The sequence below is a fragment of the Mytilus galloprovincialis genome, chromosome 10 (genome assembly GCF_965363235.1).
Source record: "Mytilus galloprovincialis chromosome 10, xbMytGall1.hap1.1, whole genome shotgun sequence".
In the NCBI taxonomy this organism is placed as follows: domain Eukaryota; kingdom Metazoa; phylum Mollusca; class Bivalvia; order Mytilida; family Mytilidae; genus Mytilus; species Mytilus galloprovincialis.
The window spans coordinates 15,925,690-15,949,835 of record NC_134847.1 but is presented as its reverse complement, the minus strand read 5'-3'; the positions used below and the strand labels follow the sequence as shown (position 1 = coordinate 15,949,835).

The following is a 24,146-nucleotide window of genomic DNA, read 5'->3' as shown; positions in this document are numbered from 1 at the left end:
AATTTTCAGCAAAAGCAGTAGGTCCAGTAAGACCCCTTTTTGGCCCTAAAATATAGCAGTTTTACAAAATTGTTAAAATGTAAACTTTTAGTTATTTATTGGAAAGTAGAATGCTTCTGCTACATAGCTGTTTTTGACAATACAATGTACATATATCGGGTACTGGCATCATAAAGTCATGCTAAATAACTGAAATCATCACAATTTTAGCATTTTAGTTAAATTTTAGACGGTTTCTGTCTGAAATGAAAATGGCCGCATTTGTGTTCATTCTTAATATTGAAAAATAAGTTGTATTTGATGATAATACATAACATATATAAATAAAGGTTGAGGATGAACACGGATGCGACCACTTTCATTTTTGACAAAAAACATCTGAAAAGTGATATTTTATGCAAATTTGATAGATTTGTCATATTTGAGCTTGAATCGGAGCGTTTTTAATGAGTAAATCAGTTAATATCTTTCACATAAACTAATTGAATCAACTGAAATAGACACTTAGATGAACCTGAAATTTGAGGCCAAACTCGGCACTTACCGGACCTAGTCCTTTCAATATGGGATCAAAACTGTATCTTAAATGTTAATTGTCGTTCCCAAAGAAAAACATTATGAGAGTACAATGATTGAAGAGTTAATAAAACTGATTTTAAAATTTTATAGAGTCAGTAAAATGTTTTACGTACGCTTTGACAGTTTTCCTTACACATTTGGCAAAAGCTATGTTTTTAAAAATATAAATGTGAATCAGTGAATTTTCTCAAACTGATTGTCATGCATACTATATGAAATGATGTAGAGAATATAAGGATAGCAGCAATACGTTGAAACACATTTCTGAAAAATAGTCTTATTTTTTTTTAATGACCGCCATAATGGATTTTACCGGAAGTAAGGTTTTTGAAGACATCTAATCTATCAAAAAGAAGTACATAACAAAGGTTTGTACTAAATTTTACCATAGTAACATGATTATAACACCTTTTCACATACTAGCCTTCGATATTTGGCTGATTTAAGTATGATGTCCGCCAGTTTGGATTTTACCGGAATTCAGACATTTTTATAAATGCCTCCCTATCTCAATATAAAGAGTAATAGTTGAGGAAGGTCTATGCCAAATTTCATGCTTGTAGCAGGATGTGCACAATTCGTCTGAAATATGCTTGTAGCCGCTCGACTATACATCCCGTCATTTTCTTATTTATAGTGCTATAGCAAATTCTTGTATTTCATTTTTACTACTGTCTATATACCTTAGTGTGTGTCTTTGTTGACATTTGATTGTTTTAAAAGTGATTAAGATAATTACATGATGTTGCCTGCTGTACCCCAACTTTGGACATTTTTACCTCTTATGTCTGTTTCTTTTGTTAACACATCGTGTTCAATATACTAAAAATGTATGAAACATTCATACAAGTGAGAGGGTAATCCACATTCAACTATAAAACCAGGTTTATCCCACCATTTTCTACATGGGCTTTTTGTTTCGAATTTTCATCGACGTTCTGCATTTTTGTGATATTTTTTTAAAAGTATACTGGCATCACGAGTTACACAGAATTACGTTTTACTGGAAGTTAGGAATAAACATACTGATGAACAATTATCAAAAACTGCATATGATCCTTAAGGAGTCTATGATAACTGAAATAACTCATGGTCTCATTTTTAGTTATTGTATTGCTAGTCAATATCATGATTGACAGGACACAGCCATGTTACAATAACTATGTTTTTACTAACCTTTGCATGGTTCCATGATAATTTCCTGGAATTTTCCTAAAAATAGCAGCTATTTCCCAACCTTATCCATCCAGAGGGACAAGCTTCAATAACAAAACAAATACGAAATATTACAAATATTTATCAAAGTGTAGTTTTTAATTTGTGCAGTTATAAAAAGGGTATAATATCTTTTTGTCAAGAATAATAAAGTTGTTATGCATTCGTTTCGTGTTATGAGCTTTTGATTTTGCCATTTGTGTTCCTGATTAAACGCGTTTTTTTTGTAGATGAAACGTTATGTGAATAGCAAACACCGTAAACGACACATACGTAAAAAGGGACATGGCATAAATGTTTATGAAAAATGACAAAACGTTTCTTAAATAAAAGACTATTCACCGTTTAAGAATCTGAGGCACTCTAATATTGTTTTATAAAGCTGAACTTAAAACGTAAGAATTGATTTGAAACATATGAACAAATGGTGATAGCATATATAAGTAAATACCAAAACCAAAAATAAATACTTCATTTTCCTTTTTGGAACTGACAATGAAATTACTCATATTGACTATCTTATAGACTCCGAAACGTCAAGCAGATACCTTTCAAGTTTGTAACCATCAACCGTCCGATAAATCCGGTCATTTAAAGATAAGTCTCGTCGGTGAAGTAAAATTGACACAAACGGTGACTGATAAAAAAGTTCTGACAGTGCTATCTTGGAAATGATTCGGATAGTACTACCTAGAACTGATTCTGACAATGCTACATATGAACTGATTCTGACATAACTATCTTAGAACTTATTCTGACATTGATACCCTAGAACTGATTCTGACAGTACTACCCTACAACTGATACTAAAAGTGCTACCTAAGAATTGATTCTGACAGTACCACGTGTACCCTACAACTGATACTAAAAGTGCTACCTAAGAATTGATTCTGACAGTACCACGTGTACCCTACAACTGATACTAAAAGTGCTACATGAGAATTGATTCTGACAGTAATACACCAGAACTGATTCTGACAGTTCATCTTCAGACTGATTCTGACATTGGTACCCTAAAACTGATTCTGAAATTGCTACTCTAGAACTGATTGTGACATTGCTGTCCTAGAACTACTTCTGACAGCTAATTCTGACAGCTATCATAAAACTGACAGCTTCATTCTGAAACTGATTCTGACTTTGATACCTAAGAACTGAGTATAGCAGTGCTACTTAAAAAGTGATTCTAGCAGTGCTACCCTACAACTGATTCTGACAGTACTACCCTAAAATTGTTCTTACGGTACTACCCTAAAACTGCTCTGATAGTACTAACATAAAACTGTTCTGACAGCGCTAACATAGAACTGAATCTGACAGTGCTAACAGTGATTCTGTTAGAGCTACATGTCCCCAAGATCAGATTCTGACAGTGCTACCTAGGAGCTGATAATGCAAGTAAAACCGTCAGTTTTAAGGGCAATTGTTGTAGAACTGTTTAGAAAAGTTATAATCAAATATCCAACTAATGTCGCACTGTCTAGTATCTTTGAAGAGTTTATTTTTTAACACTTTAAGTTAATAATTAGCAATTTAAGACAATAGATAATTAAAAGTAGATTTTTCTTACCTGTAACTTTTGTAAAAGTAGTTCCTCCATTTTCTACATTCAACTGACAATTAATACTCTGGTAGAAAACACATATTTCAGACAAACGATCGTATGAAAAAAACATTGCAATTAGTAATTTTTGCGCACACATTGATCCCCGCATAGCTGATAGACACGGACTGTTAACAAGGGGAGTTTGGTTAACGGATATTTCTCCTACATTGACACAATTAGTATACCCTTTCTTGTGTTGTGCAAAACCAAAAGACCCAGTTAAGCCGTAAATTGCGATACAGTATACGATATACATGATGTATTACATTTTACAGTCATTCCCAAAAAATGGGTACAATTCGAAAGTAGACACTGTTAAAAAATAAATTTCAACTGAGCAGAGAGAGAGTGTTGTTTTCTTCTGTGTCTATATCTAGTCTGTCATTTTTTAAATTTTTACTTACACCATTTTAGTTGTTTTCTAGTTTTAGCATTTTTTGTAAGACAAGGTAAGTATGAACGTATCGGAGGTTAGTGTTGTATAAAGTCATCTTAAAAATTGCATTAGAGAAAAACACAAGATTTAAATCCAGGCTCATGTGAAATGGGTTACATTTACCACCATAGCAAACTGATTTATACGTATTATTCTGTATATATTGAAAGCAAATACCAATTTTAAGGTCTGAATTAATATAGTGTTTAAAAAATAATTCAAATAAGTAGTTTTCACAACTTATTTAGTAATGAATTTAAACTAATGAAATGTTATGCTGTATAATATTTTAGTTTCATAATACAGCTTTCCAGGAAAAACCCTATTATTTATGTTTTGAATCACTTGTATGTATTTTTTATGCTTGTATTAATCCACACCCCCATCTTTGTTACGGAGGTTGATATCAAACCAGTATCTGAATGCTGATACATAGTAACACTTAACTCTTTAATGCTAGCTTTTCTTAACAATTTATTGACATTACAAACTAAAAAACTGTTTTCTATCAAGTTATATGTTTCTTTTAGTCAAATGGACTTGTTCTTGTCAAAATCTCCGTAACGATTCATGAACTTTCACTCAAAAATATGTTTTACCTAAACCGAATACTGTTCAACTTAATTTTATTAGCTCTATACAGATAATGTCATCTTCCTTCACACCATAATGTATGTATTATACTCAACTATGAAGTTTTGGAGTCAAAATAGTTTCATTTCGAAAATTTCTATCCTCCGTAACGACATTTAAAACCTCCATAACGGACAATTCCAGTTCTTACTAACAGCAAACATATAAATGAATGTAAATATTGGAATTAAATGACAAACAAGACAACAGAATTAAACATTTTTCTTAGTAAATCGTTATTTAAAAAGAGTAAAGTCCTGTTAGGGAAAAAAAACTTTTTTTCCTTAAATTTCTATCCTCCGTAACGTAAATCAATGATGTCGTCTATGATTGACATCACCTTTTAATTTTTATTAGTGATAATTGATGAACTGATTTGGTATCTATACCAATGTACAAGAATTTCAATTGGTATGATCGTTTTTACATGCATCTTTAGATTTTTTTTATTTGCATAACCTCCGTTACATTGATGAGTCCTAAATAATCTTGAAAATGTTTGCCATAAACCGCTGTTAAAGTTATGATTGTCGTCGTAATTACACAAGTTGTGTTGTAGACTATTTTAAATCTAAGAAAATGGCTGATATAACGTTTATTAAACGTTATAATGTTGCTCACATAATAGGGAAAAAACAAGTTAACATACCTTTCTCAAAACAACATTTTTTTTTCTCAAAATCTGTATTTTGTTTGTCTGTTTTCTTTATAATAAATGATGTCTGCTACAAAAATGACTTTCGGCAGTGTCGGCAGCCGCTGATACTGATAAAAAGTCTGACAACTAAAACTGTAAATAACTGCGTCACGGAGGTTATTTAAACGGAGGTTAGTTTTATTTACATTATACATGGAAATATGTAACAATATTGTTGAGTTGCTTTCTCAAAACTGATTATTGAGAAGCTTTATGGGTGCTTTCAATGAAATAATCATCATTTTGATTTGTTCTTGGTTAGTGCGTTCCAAAATACGCGTTACGTAGGTTGGATTCTTATATGCGACAATCGAAAAAAAGAGAAAGAGAAGATTTTTCTTTATTTTTCGTTTCATTGCAATAAAAGTTAAAAGCAGGGTTTTAAAATTTGATGTATCAACTTTGCTTAAAGTCACTTTGGGCATGATTTCCAATCATATAAATATGTTTTGACTGTACCTAAAGATACGTTACGGTAGGTTATACGGTTATCGGCGACATTGGTTTAATGAGTAAATCAAAGTGTATATTATAACTTTTGATTCTAAAATATTTTTGTGGATAAAAATCAATATAGTGTCAAATAAAAAAAGCAAATCTAATCACGATTTAAATGAAATAAAGTATTTTAATTCACACCGATATTTGGAGTTTTTCTTGGCGACATTCGGAATTCGTGTGATTTCCGTATTTTGAATAGAAAATCACACAAATATATTTACGATATACATCACAAAAGAATATAATTTTATTTTAGTATACATATTAATCACTTAGAACACGAAAAAGATTATCTGTGACATATGTTAAGCTTGCATTTTGTGGTTATTTGCCGGCGACACTGAAATTTTGTAATTGTACCCATTTTTTGGGAATGACTGTTTAGTCTTAAGTTTAGCTGCGTTTAACTTTAAATTGTTATCAAGAAAATGCCGCAATACGAAATTTATATAATAGAATTCAATATATATGTGCATTCACTTATTTTTATTGGTTAGTTGTTCTTTAATTTTCTTTTATATCGCTTAGATTCACAGACGTAATCAATAATCGCACCCGTGAATGATTTGATTTCTAATGTCAATATAAATGTTACATGATTTAAGGTTTCAATCTGTGCGTAGGAACAATTTTTCTTTCAATATGTTTTACTTTCCCTTGTGTTCTTTTTTGACCGGCCCCGATTAGATGGTGTTACGTCTTTCAATGTATATCTAAATTATTTTTGTCAAGAATTCCGCTTAATACGGTGCTAACGGCCATCTTAAACATACAGTGAGGTGAGAGTTCTTTTTGCTCCGTGTTAAAGTCTTAATAGTGACTTTGAGATAAAGAAATGCCAAAAAACCTATGTTCCCTTGCTTTTTGTGTGGTTTTTTTTCAATATACTTATTTTGTTTTATGGATAGATAACCCATATCCTTTGTTCTTCTATACAAGCAATACTTTGCAATTTGACACTAAGAATCAAAGGAAGACCATTATTTAAACAATAAAAACACAGACCGAAAGGTTTATAGGTAGAAAAACCGAAATAGAAAAAAAAAAACAAAAAACGTGCGCATGTTGCGATATTTTGTGAATTATTGTATACTGATTTTCATAGCAAAGGTCAACATTTCACAAATTTAAGAGGTGCTGTTGCAGGTCAAGTGAGAGCGAGTACGGGTGTTTGCACTCTGCACTTTATTGATTATCAATGCTTTTTGATGCTATTTAATGGTGACTTATGTTTGGAACTCCCCCTTTAAAAAATTGCTGGATCCGCCCCTGATGTGTGACTACGTTCTCACACTGCGATCTAATTGTACCAGAAAACTTAAAGGTGGTGAAAGGTTTATAATCATTTGAGTCACATAGAAGTCATGGAAGATAGGACTGGTTGCAGCAACGTATGCATATGCCTACCGTATACTCTGTGTTATTTTATTTTGTATGATTTCCAGCGTGTTAACTGAACTATATCAACAATTATGGTTTACAGAAAAATGAAAAAATACCAATTGCTAGCCCGGAGATTAAAAAATAATGTATTATTCAAATCTTCAAGGTTTGGTAATGCTTATATTTAACTTTCTTCTTCTATACTATTAAACGAGAAGACCTCATTTTGTGTGTCGCTTCTCTTCTTTCCGCAATAAATTAATCAACACGCCTCTGTGTCATATAGGTACAGTGCATAGTTGCATTTGTCATCCATTTATATGATTATTCAGATTGAGTTATTTTGGGAGAAAAACGAGAAAAAAGGCATCCGGATATTGTCCCGTCATTGGACGAAATTTTAAGTCAGATTAGACTTCCGGTTTGCGTTTTTCTGGGTTCATTCAGGTTATGCCAACATTTTGAAATTTAGGTATAAAAATGTGTAAAAAAATGTTGGCATAGGTTGAATAATTTGTTACAGATTGGGTGTTATAAAAACATAAATTAATTAGGGGCTAATCAATTTACAACCAGTTTAAACCTAGCGTTAAAGTATACTCATTCAATTTACAATTTCTTTTACAAGTACTAGTGAAATGTAAGTAATTGTGTGTGTTGAGGATCTCTATTGTAATTTAATATTATGAAATGATGGGAAAAAAGAGGATTTTATTAATTTCTATTTAACTTAAGGAACAATCATCTAGTCATATTAAATATCTATCGGTGTCATTCTCATGTCATGAATAATATAAAAATATTTAATGATAACAATATTAAATTTTATATAATATAGATTCCTTCAAATACATGGACATACAAAACAATTGAAACTTGTGTATTTCATAAATACTGACTAATGTAAAATAACTATTTTAAATGTTCACTACATGTATTAATTCCACCACATGCAGAGAATAAGACAAAATTCACTAATATGATTGTCTCAAAAGTCATAATATAAGATATGATGCTGCATCTGCACAATCATGTAGTGTCATGTTGTTATTCTTGAGTCTCTTGGGTCAGTTTCACAAAACTATCTCAGGAATAAGACACGTCTTAGGATGGTTTTACGTCATATTCAAGTCCTTAGTGGGTTTGTTTTAAAGTTGGTCACAAAGTAAGGACTAAACGAGAGGTTTCTAGTAATGGTTTTATGATAGTCACAAGTTTGCTTATAAAATTACCCTATATTTTTATATTAATTTTGCAAATTGTCTTATTATTATCTAATTATCAATTCGGATGATGGAGTTCTAAATTAGATACACAAGATATAACCAGAAATCTCACAACTCAAAATAATGAATAAAAACAAACACGGAGTACTTTAATTTCTAAACTAAAACAAAGTAAATAAATGGTGCACTGTTCCACTGGAAAGTTAATGCCAATAACCAAGGAGGTTCTCATATAACCTCCTTGCTATAACTGAATAATAAAAAATCATTTTTTCTTATATTTATTTTAAATTCTATATTGCAAAATTAATTTTGTTAACAAAAGTTCTGTTGAAGAATGGTATATTTGTATATTTTGTTGCTTGTTGAAGAATGCTTCATATTAAATACAAAATCTCTTTTTTCTCAAATATTATCAAGTGTTTGATTTTAAATATTTAGTCTATTTTTTTTTTATAATTTTCAACACAATTTTGCTAGTATCAAGGGGTCTATACTACAATTTTTGTCTTTTTAATTATTTTTTTAATGATTCCATTTTTACTACAACACAATTTTGCAAATACTTTATTTCTGTTTCTGAATTTTTAAAGAGAAATATTTTTAAATGCTTAAATTTACTGACTGTATTTTACCTTTTGTTAATTTATAATTGTTATAACAACACTTATTGTATTTTATTTGTAGGCATAGGTTGAATATATTTTTATCAAATGTTGGCATAGGTTGAAGACACCCACCTTTTTCTGTATACTTTGAACATACATATACTACGAATAAAGTGTATTTTAATTCTATCAGTATCTGCTATCATTTTCAATTTTACTATCCACGGCGGTCACAGAGTTTATTAAATGGAGAGGGTCTGTATACTATATCAATTGACCACCATGGATCGATTAGTAAACTTGCAATTGAAAGTAAATACACTTTATTTATATAGTAATGAATGTTCATAATATACAGATATTAAGCGCTAAAATTATTCATGTGAATTTTTGATACCTTTTGTGAAATTCTCCAGTCATTAAATCTTTTACAAAATTCATTTATTACAACAACAAAAAAAGATGTGGTATGATTGCCATGTTGAGACATCTCTCCACAAGAGACCAAAATGACACAGAAATTAACAACTATAGGTCACCGTACGGCCTTCAACAACGAGCAAAGCCCATAACGCATACTCAGCTTTAAAAGGCCCCGAAATGACGATGTAAATCAATTCAAACGAGAAAACTAGCGGCCATATTTATGTCACAAAAAATGAACAAAAACAAATATGTAACACATAAACAAACGACAACCACTGAATTACAGGTTCCTTACTTAAATGTTCATAACATACTAAATGTATGTTCATATTGAAATTGATAGAAAACCAAAAATTGGGAATTTTGGAAATGAAGGAGGAGGGATAAAAAAAAACATTTTCCTGTCCCCAATAACCAATGACTTATGATACATTTGCTGAAATTCTCCCGTCATTCAATATTTTACAAAATTCTTCCAACAACACTTTACATACTTTAAACTACGCTCTGAATGCCCGCGATTTCGCGGGTGTGTTCTAGTATATATTAATATATCTGTAAAATCAATGAAAATGCATAACGGATCGTTTGAACCCCCAAAATAATTAGAAGGTTCATTTCAGCAGCATTTAGTCTTTGTATTTACTGAAAAACGAGCATTTAATTATTATTATAAAACATATAAAAATAGTAAAATTTACTTTATATATAATAAGAGTGTAAAATTTGGATGTTAAGGATGTCCTAAGGTGAAATCTAAAAAATCAAGAAATTAAAATTGATACTACATATCAAAAGAGAACCAGGTAAGGAACAAAATAAGCCAAACATATTGATAAGTCATGGAGCTCCTTTTCGAGATATTTGAGTTTTAAAAAATGGCGGGAAAAGGCTGACTCGGACTTTCACATTACATTTGCATTGGTATTTTTTGGGTCTCAAATCGAAAGAATAAAAATCAAGAATCTGCTTAAATTTTGGAAAATGGCCTTGTATGAGCTATTGAAGTCTTTTATGAAAAGAAAAATGGGTGTTATGGGGCAAAATATTTTACCCTGTATTGATGGAAAAAAAAACAAGGAGTCCGATAATCTGACACCAATTTCCAAGTACATCCTTAAGTTAATTTACGTGCCTTTGAATGTCATTTTGATTCTGTTGGAAGTTTAAATGTTTAAACTATTTACACTACAATTTCACGCAATCTTTTTAAACAAACGTTTCCCATTCTAATTAAATCGTAGTTTGAAAAATCTGCATGCAAATGTGTTTGCTGCAACTCATATAAAGCCTTCTTCTCCCATGAGAAAGTTAAATATGCTAGATATACTTACTGGAGATGCGATGAAACATTTGAAGCTTTTCAGTGTTACCTTGGCAACAATAATGTACATTTAGGCAATTAAGTTTATCGACAAGTTCTATGTCTTCCCAATGGCGCCAATTGTGCCCCTTTGATAACAAAATTGTTCCTGTACTGATAAGATTTGCAGTTTATGGCCATATGCAAACTCAGTAAAGATCCATATTATTTGTATCTAATTTATAAATTTCAAAGAGTAGTTTATCACGTGAAAGTTTTCGACAACAGGCCCTATTTTCCCCTTCCCCTATATAAATTTTCATTTTTTGGAGGGTGATTTTCCTTTACAAATGCATGTTGAAAGCAGGAATGGGAAAGGTCACTGTTTTTGAAAGAGAGAGTCGTATAAGATTCCTTAAGCTCACTTTGCCATGTTTACGCTCCAGAGGTTTTACACAATGATGCTCAAAGCTCAATAGGTGATGTAAAGGTTTCTGCCCGTTCAGAATCCCTTTGTTTTTGTACTCCTCCATTTTCAACTTCTGCTCTGAAACAACTTACATGTAGTAGCTTCTAATCCTGCTAGGATATTGCTTCTTTTTACCATCACTAGTAAATATTATTTGTATGTATTGTCTAACTTGAATGAAACGTTTGTGTCAAAGATGCAATCGTTTTTCGGAAAGACCTAAGCAGGTGTAATAATATCTTTTGTTAAGCATAAAGGAGACATGCATACAGTTGATTTTTCGTTCATGTACTTTCTCTGACATTTTTGTCAAACAAGGGTCTTGCATGTCAAATGATCAGGTACTGTAACATCTTATAAACTACATTTATCATTCGGATGGTACTTCGTCTGCTTTGATGTTAAATTTGTTAATACATCGTAGTATATTGACACTTAGGTGGAAGGCAATCTTTGATGCATAATAAACTCATCATAGATTCCAGGATTAAATTTTATATTTACGCCAGACGCGCGTTTCGTCTACATAAGACTCATTAGTGACGCTCATATCAAAAGATTTATAAAGCCAAACAAGTACAAAGTTGAAGAGCATTGAGGATCCAAAATTCAAAAATTTTTGCCAAATACAGCTAAGGTAATCTATTCCTGTGGTAGAAAAGCCTTAGTATTTTAAAAAATTCAAAGGTTTGTTAACAGTGCATCTGTTTAAAACTAACAGCAACTGTTATTTTGATAGCCTGTTTAAAAGGCTGGATCAATTGATTCAGAAATCATCAAAATAATGGGCCAAAACATTATTAAAAGTCTTTTAAAGAAAGGATTATAAGTGTCTGTATTGTTTATTTTCATTGGTTTACTAATTGCATGTACATATCATGTATAATGTTTTAAGTCATTATCCCATCTGTGCTTAAAGTTCAATATGACTGAGTATAAAAGTGCGGAAATTAAGATTTTTATCCAATTTATATTTTTAAAGAACCACAACTTTATCAATTTAGCAATAATGTGTATTTTCAATAAGACGGAACTTTGTTTTTTGGAATCAAAATGTTCCTTTTTTGATAAATGCAACGTCATCTTCATGTGGGCGGCATAGCGTTTTCGAACGAGGATTAAAAAGAAGTTTCCGGAAAATCGAGCCAGGTTTCGATTAAACTACAAGTTTACATAATTGAATATATTTTGCAAGAAGTGGCATTATTTTCTGTAATCAAGCCTCATGTCCAATTGGAAAGGAATATTTTTTCATGTGTCAAATTAAAAACTTTACATAATTTAAAGGGATTTTGCGAGAAATGAAATTATTTTCTGTAATCAAGCCTCGTGTCAAAATAAAAAGGAATATTGTTGCATGTGTCAAATTAAAAACTTTACATAATTTAAAGGAATTTTGCCGGAAATGAGATTATTTTCTGTAATTTAGCCTCATGTCAAAATAAAAAAAGAATATTGTTGTATGTGTCAATTTAAAAACTTAACATGATTAATGCCATTTTGCTGGAAGTGAGACAATTTTCCTGTAATCTTACCTGGTGTCATTTAAAAAAAAAACTAAAGCAATCTTTTTTGGCTGATGAATCTCTCTGAACTGGCGACATAAGACAGCACCAACACATGTAAACTCCAAATTATTTTGTGTGCACTATTTTGATCACTATTTATATTTTAATCAAATGCTTGACAAAGAGTGACTGGTCTGATTAAATGCCTGTTAATTTAACACATTCTAAAATTTACAATGAGCACTTCATACACTCATGAATTGTCTGATTAAATCCATATATTAATTGGTGACATCAACCGATACATATAATATATCTAATTAAACTTAAACATATTCTTGACGCGGGAATACGAATATTTGTGAAGTCTTAGAGCGAAGACACAGGTTGGACCCTTGCCTAGATTTAGACTATAAGAAATGTTGTTTTGTTGTTGTCTAATAGATACAAAATGATAAAAATCTATAGACAGTAACCTAGTTTTGTTTCAAAATACTTGTCTAATTTGCAGGCTGATGACTCTCTTGCCTAAAAGGCTACATATCCATGGTCAACTATATATATTGAAGTCGTCATTGGTGGCTGTTAAGCATTTGTAGTCTCTGGATTATAGGACATTTTCTACATTTGAAAATGCCTGTACCAAGTCAGGAATATGACAGGTCTTGTCCCTTCGTTTTTTATGTGTTTTGTTATTTGATTTTGACATGTGTTTATGGACTTTCCGATTAGATTTTCCTCTAAGTTCAGTATTTTTGTGATTTTACTTTTTTCCGAATATAATTCTTCGAACGGTTGGCTAACATATGAGATTGTATGTGTGAAGTATTGAAAATGCGTGTTTAATATATCAAGTAGATCAATTCCTATATAATTGATTGTTGGTTGCTCAACGACCAGTGGCAAATATTCATGCATGTCGAAAAAACTTAAATCTATGTTTTCTTGTAGTCCCCTAGTTCATAGCAAGTTTTAGATTTTCACTTTGTACACAGGCAGAGGTTTCGGTTGTTTATAAAACTTGTATTTCGGCATGATTTATCATCAGTTAAAAGCATTAATTTATTCTTTTTTCACTTTTAATTGTAACTGAAAATGATGTTAGGAAGATTAAGAGCAACACCACAGTTAAATTTTGATAACCAAAGACGGATGAGGATAAATCTTTGGAAAAAATAAATACATAAAAGCAACAAAAACAAGACTTACAACGAGCTTATGAACCAATTGAATTAGTGCTAAAGTAGAGAACCCAAAACATGAGAAAAAATGGCTGTTATATAAGTATTGGGAGTGTGAAAATCAATTTGAAAATGTTTTTTTTCTCTCTTAAGAAACCGTTTTGACAAAATTATTGTTTTAGAAGGTGACTTTAATAAAACGGGTTTTTTTAATTGTCATTTTTTTTTGGTTGAATTTTGTTTTCACATGAAGAAAATAATTGGCGGAATTGATAGATGATTGAATTATCATTTACCTGTAAGAAACCATTATGCTACCTTCAGCTGTCCAACATTTTTAAGAAAGAGGAGGGTATTCTTTAAAATATTGGACAGATAAAGGTAACATAATGTTTTCGTGCAGGTAAATGATAGTCCAATAATAGAATGACGTCACTACAATGTTGTAATCGTTAGATAAATGTAGTATACATTATAATGATAATTACCTCGATATGAAATGATTTGCAACACAACCGTCAGATTTTGCCCATACACAAGTTTACATAATTTGAATAAAACTAATGTTTCAAGTTGCCCAGGACTTTTTATGGATTTTTCTATAAATTTTAGTTCCTTGTGTTTCATAAATCTCGCCAACTGTTTTGGGGTGTGTTTATTCTTATGTTAACAATACACCGCAAAGCAAAATTAGAAAAAAAAAAAACGGATAAACATATGTGTTCCTATTGTTTCAATTCAACAATTTAAAAAATTATAATCTGAGAAAAAAATGTTGAAATATTGATTACCATAGAATAAGTTATTCTTCTTTCTACTGAATTGGTACAGAGTAATTGAAAGAATATCGCATGTATCAACTATAAGTTTAGGACAATTCTAATCTATCAATTGGTAGAAACATAGACATAATTCGACAATAGTTTACTAAAGTGCTTCTCTTAAGTTGTCGTCTGCCATATTTGTTTTTTTTTTTATTATTCAAGCCATTTTTCCACTTTTGAATTGTTTAAAACCCGATCTCATATTGGGCTTTATAGCTTATTTCACGGAATAGATTCAACTTATTTTTGAATCCCGTAAGAGACCATCAGTTGTTGACATTATCCTCCATTGTTCATTAGCATAATTGATCTCCTTTTTTGGATAGTATAAGTGTATGACAAAGGAAAATACTGACAACTGTCAATGAACTGGTGTATTCCTCAATATGCATGAAGTAATTGTTTTTGCTTGGTTTAAACAAATATCGAACATTTTTCAATGAGTCTGGAAGTATTTCCTTGTTTTTGTTAGCTTTCCTGGTTCTCTATCACTTTGCATATTTTTAACTTTTTTTATAAATTGGTCATCATTTGTTTATATGTCCAATATTTGCATTCGTTATATTTATTTTTTTAATTATTATTCACTAGCGTCAAGATCACTAATCAAAATAGCAAAAAAGACAAGGTCGTGGTTGCCTAATAAACAATGCTACGTGCTTCAAAAAATAACAACAAAACAGACTATGAATTGGAGATTTTTTAATCATAATTATGCAAGATTGTATATATCATGTTGCTTTTTGTATTAGTTCATTTCTCAATATCTCATTGGTTTCTATACCATTCAACCCATAGACAGCTATTGCTTCCAGATATATGATTATAGAACGTCTTATGACTCTTTAGTTTCCCATATCCATGGTTGATGCAACCGTACTCGTTTGCCTTTGGATGACTATGTCCATAATAGTACTTACGAGGGCAGCTTAGTGAAACCTTACGTTGTAATAATGGCTGTACAGGTCTAAATGTATCAACTATTTTGTTGTTCCCTTCTGTAAATATTTCTGGTTCTCCCATCAACTTCCGGAATTCACTTATCTAAAAGATAAACACATTACACTGTAAATATAATTCGCAGTTTGACTAGCTAAATCCCTCTTTTTTGGTTTATCAAAGAGTTTTAACGTTTTTGTTTTTAGTAAAATTGCCATTTGCTATTTGCCATGCTTCGTCTTGGTATCGTTTGGGGTCATCTATCTTCTAAGAAAATTTGGAGGTGATCTCACTTGTTCTGAAGTTGCAAGTATAGAACCAAACTTGATCCTAGAACACATTCAATGTTCTCACACTTAAAAAAGGTATAAGTGTTATAATAGTTACCAATTAACACCAGTAGATGAAAGAATCTGTATAATCCTCTCTTGTACCCATCTGCAGAGATATGTTTGTATCAATAATATCTCTTTAACTGCTGTATTGTTTTAACATTAATAAATTTCCTTCCTATTATTCAAAAGCAATGAAAATAAACTCATCATAGATACCAGGACTAAATTTTGTATATACGCCAGACGCGCGTTTCTTTTACATAAGACTCATCAGTGACGCTCTAATCCAAAAAAAGTTAAAAAGGCCAAATAAAGTACGGAGTTGAAGAGTATTGAGAACCAAAATTCCTAAAACATTGTAAAAGTCTTAATAAATAAATGTGATCACATGTTGTATCTTTTTCGTTTAAAAATATATATTTAAATTTACCTGGTCTTCTGACATACTAATACTTTGTTCAAACATAGTCCATATAACTGTCTCCGTACATGGCGGTGTGGTTAAACTTCCACAATATCGGTACCAACAACGAGTATTTTCCGGAAACAGATCTATGACTGTGACGTTGTCCAGGACTGTCTTGTCACCTGTAAAAAAGTATTAGGTAGAAATACACAGTTAGAAGTTTAGTTTCGCATTATGAATTTTTTAAATATGAAAGTTTTTGTACAATAAACTTGATTTTTAGATAATTGAAGAATCATATAGCCTTCTGAGTTGGTTTATATGAACATTTAGATTGTTTTTAAAATATTTTATAAGCCATTTATCCTTTTAACAGTCCGTATTTTCCAATCAGTACCGCCCATATGTCCATAAATTATTGTAGTGTTTATCAACAAAGATTTTGCGCTCGATCTTTTCAATTCAATTTTATGAAAAAAACGAGCAGAAATGCATATGATTTTTTTTTGGACCACTTGATAGATATAAACCTATGGTTTCAGGAGAGGTATCACTGTAATTGATTGAATATTTCTTTTGAACCAAATTTTGGAGACTTTTGTGACATGTTCACCCCCTTTTTGCTATATTTTGTATCAAACAAATGCAGATTGTTGCCATGGTTACACTGAAAAGGGATTATATTTCACCATTATGACCATTAGAAATCAAATCTATGGAAGATTCTCTTTCTATAAATATATACATGCATAACACAAATATTAAGCCTTATTTGTTAGACAGGAGGGGAAAGAGGGTGTTTAAAAATTATGAGTGTCAATTTTAAGTTTTTTCCTAACTGTGTATTGCTACCTTATGGCATTTGTCAAAGCAAAGAATTGCTTATACTTAGACAAATCATACCACAAATCTATTGATATTTAGATTATAGATACAATTCTGAGGGAGAAACATCCTTAAGTATGACAATATATGTTAGTTTTGTTGTTTATTGTCCTTAGCAACCAATATAGACATTTTGACACAAAGACTTGGTTCGGTCATAAATTGATACTTTATTGGCCCCCCTTGGAAAAGAAGACTGTGCGTTATGTAGAAACCTTAGAAGGGAACGCTTTATATTTTTTCATGCGACTAAATCAAATTTATTATTTAAGCAAGTATAAAGTCACAATTTAGAATGAATTAAGCCTAAATTTGTTCCCGCTGTTATAAATAAATTCAGTATTTACTAAATTATAACCAAAGCCTTGGTATGCTAATACACAACAAAATTGACATTCTAGAGCTTAAAAATAGCTTTAACTTGTAAAATTTGTCTTCTGTTAAGGCTAATTTTAGTTTTTTAACAAGAAAAGACAGGCACAGAAGGTATAGTTTTTGAAATTTGACTAAACAGGAGAAAATGCACTTTGTCATGGCATGTTTTATAAAACCTTTTTTTTGTTGCATTTCAGTGTCAACTACTAACCTTCATTAAATATTTATTTCTGAACCGATTTTCAAAACTAGCAGGCCAATTTGCTCGTTTTAGCTAGCAGAAAACAAAAATCCATTTAAAGTGGAATTGGAAAAAAAAATTTAATCCTTAAGGTGGCAATACACAGTTAGAAGTTTAGTTTCGCATTATAGCCATGGTGAATTTTTTAAATATGAAAGTTTTTGTAAAATGAAATTGATTTTTAGATAATTGAAGAATAATATAGCCTTCTTAGTGTGCTCATATGACAATCTAGATTGTTTTATCATGTTTTATAGGCCATTTATCTATTTGACAGTCGGTATTTTCCAATCAGTACCGCCCATAGAAACATACATTATTGTAGTGTTTATCAACAATGATTTTGAGCTCGATCGTTTCAATTCAATTTTATGGAAAAACAAGCAGAAATGCATCTGATATTTTTTAACCACTTGATAGATATACACCTATGGTTTTAGGAAAGGTATCACTGTAATTGATTGAAATTTTCCTTTGGACCAAATTTTGGAGACTTTTGTGACATGTTTACACCCCTTTTTTGCTATATTTTGTATCAAAGAAATGCAGATTATTGCCATGGTTATACTCAAAAGGGAATATATTTCACCATTATGACCATTAGAAATCAAATCTATGGAAGATTTTTTTTCTATAAATATATACATGCATTCGTTCTTATGTTGTACTGTTATACCACTGTCCCAGGTTAGGGGGAGGGTTGGGATCCCGCTAACATGTTTAACCCCGCCACATTATTTATGTATGTGCCTGTCCTAAGTCAGGAGCCTGTAATTCAGTGGTTGTCGTTTGTTTATGTGTTACATATTTGTTTTTCGTTCATTTTTTTACATAAATAAGGCCGTTAGTTTTCTCGTTTGAATTGTTTTACATTGTCTTATCGGGGCCTATTATAGCTGACTATGCGGTATGGACTTTGCTCATTGTTGAAGGCCGTACGGTGACCTATAGTTGTTAATGTCTGTGTCATTTTGGTCTTTTATAGATAGTTGTCTCATTGGCAATCATACCACATCTTCTTTTTTATTTAACACAAATATTAAGCCTTATTTGTTAGACAGGAGGGGAAAGAGGGTGTTTAAAAAATTGAGTGTCAATTTTAAGTTTTTTTCCTAACTGTGTATTGCTACCTTAATACGTACAGGAAGATTGTTTTGATCGAATATTCTGGCATGTTGAAGGACTGAATAAATAGACTTTCCCAAGACAGAAAAAACTAATGGATATTTTGCTAACAAAATTCAAAAACACATTATGTACAGCTGGTGAAAAGACATTTCAGCGCGACAAAGTCGGCATCAAACATATAAGCTACACTCCCTAAAGGGGAGGGTGAACATTCCGCTAGGACAAAAACTCATTCTTGTCCCTTCCTTTGGAAAATCAAAGGGTTAAGGATCAAACCATGTCCATTCACTATAATCATTTACTGTTGTTACAGTTCAAAATTGATTTATGCCATGTTCTCTTACCAATATTTGTTACATCTTCTAGCTTAGAAACTATATGTTCATAATTTGGATTGTAAGTTCCAGCCTGTAACGACAATAATAATTCATGTTAATTGCTAAGAACAGTCTACAAGTTAGTTTGGCTAGCTATTAAACTAGGTTTAATCCACAATTTTCTACAAAAGGAAATGCGTGTACCATCTAGTCAGGAATATGACTGTTGTTGTTGATTCGTCCAATAGGTTTGAGCTTTTGATTTTGCAATTTGATGAGGGACTTTCTTTAATTTTTCTTGGAGTCTGGTATTTTTGTTTGTTTACTTTTTCAATCGTGTTACTGTTAATAACAAACGACAATAATATATAAAGAATAGCTATTGCACTGTTTTGTTTGGGGGTCGGTTGGGGCCTGCCTCCGGATACAGGATTTTCTCGCTGTGTGTAAGACTTATTTGCTGCTTTCTGGTGAGTCCAGCTATTTGGTCGGGTTGTTATCTCTTTTGCACAATCCAAATTCCTTAACGTTAGTCTTTAAGGACTGAAGGTGACATTTTGCAAAACCAAATTTCTATTAGTACATAGCCTGTTCCCTTTTCTCATTTGTATTTTAACTTCCGTACTTTTCATGCAGTACGACCACAAGTGCATACTCTACTAAAAATTGATAAATAAATAGACCGCTTTCTTTTTTTTTTTTTTTGTAAGGCATACAACATTTAGAACTGTACGTTAGGATAACATGTAAACATTTAGCAGTTATACGAAACTGATTATTGACTAAACGATAAATACCATGTCAAAAACCTCTTTTACCATGCAGTCATAAAATATGAATAAAAAAAATTGACTTACATAAATCAATACTCCAATCACTGCGGCAAAATGTTTTGTTCCATCTTTTGTTGGAGAAAACACAAAATGGGCCTAGAATATATAAATTTATGCAGCTAAATTTATACTGAAATTACGAGCATTACAAGTGACACGAAAATTTGATTTGGATAATTAAAAATCCTAAAATAAGTACTATCCAAGTTTTTTATTTTCAAAACGACTTTTTAACGGGAATTATGTTTTGCTACATTATGAATTAATTAAATACTTTATTAATGTATTTGAACAATTAATAGCTTTGGTTCAGGTTGATTTATTAGTAAAATAGTTATCAAAGGTACCAGGATTATATAAAAAAACACAGACTGATACTTATCGTAATGAAATGAAAACCAACCAGTTAAAAGTGGCCAATTGTGTATACGTACTTCTATAGCAAACTGTTTTCCATTTATTGTATGCTCTGAACCTCTCTGACTGTTACCGCCCCAATGGAAATGAATCCCTAATAGTTTGTGGGATCCCTTGAGGCCGCCACAATCAATGATTGGCTGAACCTCGGGAAACTCTACCTTAACTATAAAAATAAATATTATAAAAATAAATGTTAAAAAATTATATAATAAAAAAATAAATATTATAAAAATAATTATTATAAAAATAAATACTATAACAATGAATATTATAAAAATAAATATCATAACATCAAAAAAAAAAAAAAAATGAGCATGGTAAATGATTTTAACATGATTTCTAAGTTAATAAATAGAGAATAATACATGGCAAAATCCGTATCATATGTCGTATCATCCCGAGGGATGATATTGGTCGAGGGTGATACGGAATATGATACGGATTTTTCCATGTTTTATACGCTTTATCATATATTTCAACAGGAGAGTTATATTATATGAATTGTTCACTAGGTTACCTGCAGTTCTACTTTTGTCTTGTTTTAAAAGCCTTAAAAGAACTGCTCAATTACTTATCCAAAGGACCTGGGTTACCTTACAATTTGCGTGCTGTTGTTTTAAAATATTTTGTTTATTATTGTGTATTTTTTTGTGCGTTTTGTATTATTTATAGTTGCGTTTAGTGTGCCAAAAATATGAAAACTTAACGTTCGTGACGTCACATATACATACAAAACAATGACGTCATTCAATAAATTGCGTCACGCCCGAATGACCGTAACTATTAGGAGGAAAAATATTTCTTAAGCTTACATAAATAAAAACTGACTATGTAAAGAAAAAAAAAGTAGGGGTGTGATTAAGGGTAAAGGTGTGATAAAGGGTATGCGATAAAGCGTAGGGGTGTGATAAAGGGTATGATATAATGGGTGCGCATCAAAGTTGCGCGATATGGATTAAACAGCAGGCTATTTATCAAATATTCAAAACTACTGTATTTACTACTAAACATATGATAAAGAAATTTTAACGTAGCTATAATTTGAGAAATACATACTTGAACCAAGACTCATCGTTTGTATTGATAAAAGTTTAGATAAAGTCTGTATATATAAAAGTAAAATGAAAGTATCTGAATATTTTATTATAAAAAGCAAGGAAGACAAATCTGAGAGTCTGGTGGGAGACGAGAAAATTTACAGATTATAAAAACATCTGATCAACCAAACGAATGGAGCAAATTTACCGAAAATGCTATAAAAACAATAGATTAAAATAATAAAGTTCAAAGCCATATACCTCCATGACCATAATTTTTCAGCTCCATTTTAATTCCTGCTGTTTTTCGAAGTCCTGAGAAATAAAACTTGCCAATCTTGTTGTTTTTGACCACGTGATGTGTTTCAATATTAACAGGAGACTGCATTGTACCAGCACACATTTCATAATCTGCTAAGCAAGACCAAAATGGTGGCGCTATAATACAAGGATAGCATTTTAGTAAAGCTGATTTAATAACAATGAGATGAATACAATGTAAACTAGTTATAAAATATAATATGCTTACACAATATGATAACTTTATTTTAATAAACAAACGTGGGAAAAACGTTAAGAACACGACGTTGATTAGCATGGCTCTTATAATTATCTGCAGTAATGAGCGGAGCATTTTAAAACAAATTCGATATAGTGAAATAGATTTCCGATGATCTGTTAATATTTACTATGCTCAAACAGTGTAAATGTATGCAAGATTATGTCTCGAGAATCCATTTGTTAATTTTCTCAAATGTCTAATAATATCTCATGGTTTTTTTTCCAAAGAAACTAATAATGGCATACGGCTTTACAAATTGTGTATGCACATTTGTACTTAATTTTAACATCAGGAATTAACGTTACCTATTGGGTTGTTGTAAAAATTATGTACTTACGAATACCTCCTTGATTATATCCCCAGCTAGGTCCTAAAATAATAGAAGAAAGGTTAATATGTATTCTCTGGTTTTGTTTTACTATCATTATTGATGTTTAAAATCAAGTAAGGTAAATATGAGAAACTTTACTTATGATTGCAAGATAATTATTTTTTATCTGTCTTTTTATTTAGTCTTTTATCTTCTGTAGAAGATTCTACATGAAAATTTTAGCCTTAAAAGTACTACTACTATTACAATGATTATATTAGTGAGTAAATATGGAAATTGAAATCTTGTTTCAAATACCCTACTGAAATATTTCAACACATTTAGAAGGCTACCTTTATTATCTTTTTCTCCATCATTCGCCTCAGTGGTTTGCAAAAGCATTGTTGCTATGCAGAAAAACAGTAATATAGCTAACGATTTCATTTCGACTTTCAACATTTCGTGAAAATTAATTTGAGATGAAAAACTGTGTGTATATATATATACAGAAAACCATGTAACAGATTGAATGTCATAATTCCTTAATTAAATATTTCCTGTTTAACAGCCGTCAGATAAAACAATAGGGCAATTCAGTTTTCAGATACGATCCACGTTAAATCGTGATCATCAGATAGGAACAGTTCAATTTGATATGTACACTTGATAAACATGAAACTGTTGTCGTAGGCTATATTATTAACGCAAAAGAAATATACGCAGTAGAACAACAGGGGAATAACATATTTTCTATTATCCTGTGGCAATCAATAATTTGTACCACACTATTGTTACGTCATTTTCAAATTTTTATTGCTGTGAATGGCATTTTTCAATTTGTTAATCGTTCTATCTTTTTGCTAAGCTTATGACAATTGTTGCAGATACGAGAGAAATGACGATATGACATTCCCTGTTCGAGATCAACGTAGTCTATAATTAGGTTAAGACTGTGGTAAATGTTTTATACATAGTCAATTACTTTGTAAAATCTTCGATGCATATTGATGGACAGACGCTTTTTTAAGGATCTGACAATGATAAAGCAAAAAACCGAAAGACGACCAAAGAACAAACAACAGTCTTTAAATTAGTGATAGATTGAATGGGTTTTGTTTCAGTTTACTTTTATATAACGTACTGTTTGTTCGATTATTAATGTTATTTAACGAAAAGAAGTAAAATAAGGCTTATAACTGGTGCGATATATGGGGAACTAATTGACGTATGTGTTCTTTAGACGACAAAATCAACGGAAAAAGTAAACTGTTTCCCCGAATGCAAGCTTTCTCAACTCTTTTTTTGCATTTACTTGATCTGCAATGTCTGTATTATGTCATAAAATGATACAATCCAGAGTCTACGGATGGTTATATCAGAAAAGTTTGCGATTGCGCAAACATATAAAACGTACTCCTAATGAGCAGGAATAGACGAAAAGCAGAACCTGTCTTATATTCTAGTAACAAAATACAGATTCTCACAATTACCATTTTCATAAGGACGTTCTACATGATATGTAGATGTTTTTAATCAGATCTGTGATTTGGATTCAATACACATACTGTGATGAAATGAGAATCTCAAATCAACCTTTTTAAAAATTCTTCTTAAAAGAATAAAAAAATCTCTGCTAACAAAAGCTTAAAAATCAAATAATCTGTTAACAAACCTCGTAAAGTCAATTTTGTCTTTATACTACAGAATATATGTGCCTAGAAAATTGTAGGTTGAAAACCAGACCAAATTTATTATAAATGTAT

At 31.0% G+C, this 24,146-nt stretch overlaps 1 protein-coding gene across 1 annotated transcript; it reads right to left on the bottom strand.

Annotated features, from left to right (window-relative positions):
• Positions 1–15,331: 15,331 nt before the first annotated feature.
• Positions 15,332–22,833, bottom strand: LOC143049003 (carbonic anhydrase 2-like). The gene is made up of 8 exons (XM_076222826.1): positions 22,737–22,833; positions 22,411–22,443; positions 21,773–21,949; positions 20,489–20,637; positions 20,079–20,150; positions 19,249–19,312; positions 16,300–16,457; positions 15,332–15,639 (listed from the first exon to the last, which is right to left on the bottom strand). Exons 1-8 carry the CDS (start codon positions 22,825–22,827, stop codon positions 15,364–15,366), a joined length of 1,020 nt encoding a protein of 339 aa, XP_076078941.1. The 5' UTR covers positions 22,828–22,833; the 3' UTR covers positions 15,332–15,363.
• Positions 22,834–24,146: the final 1,313 nt, after the last annotated feature.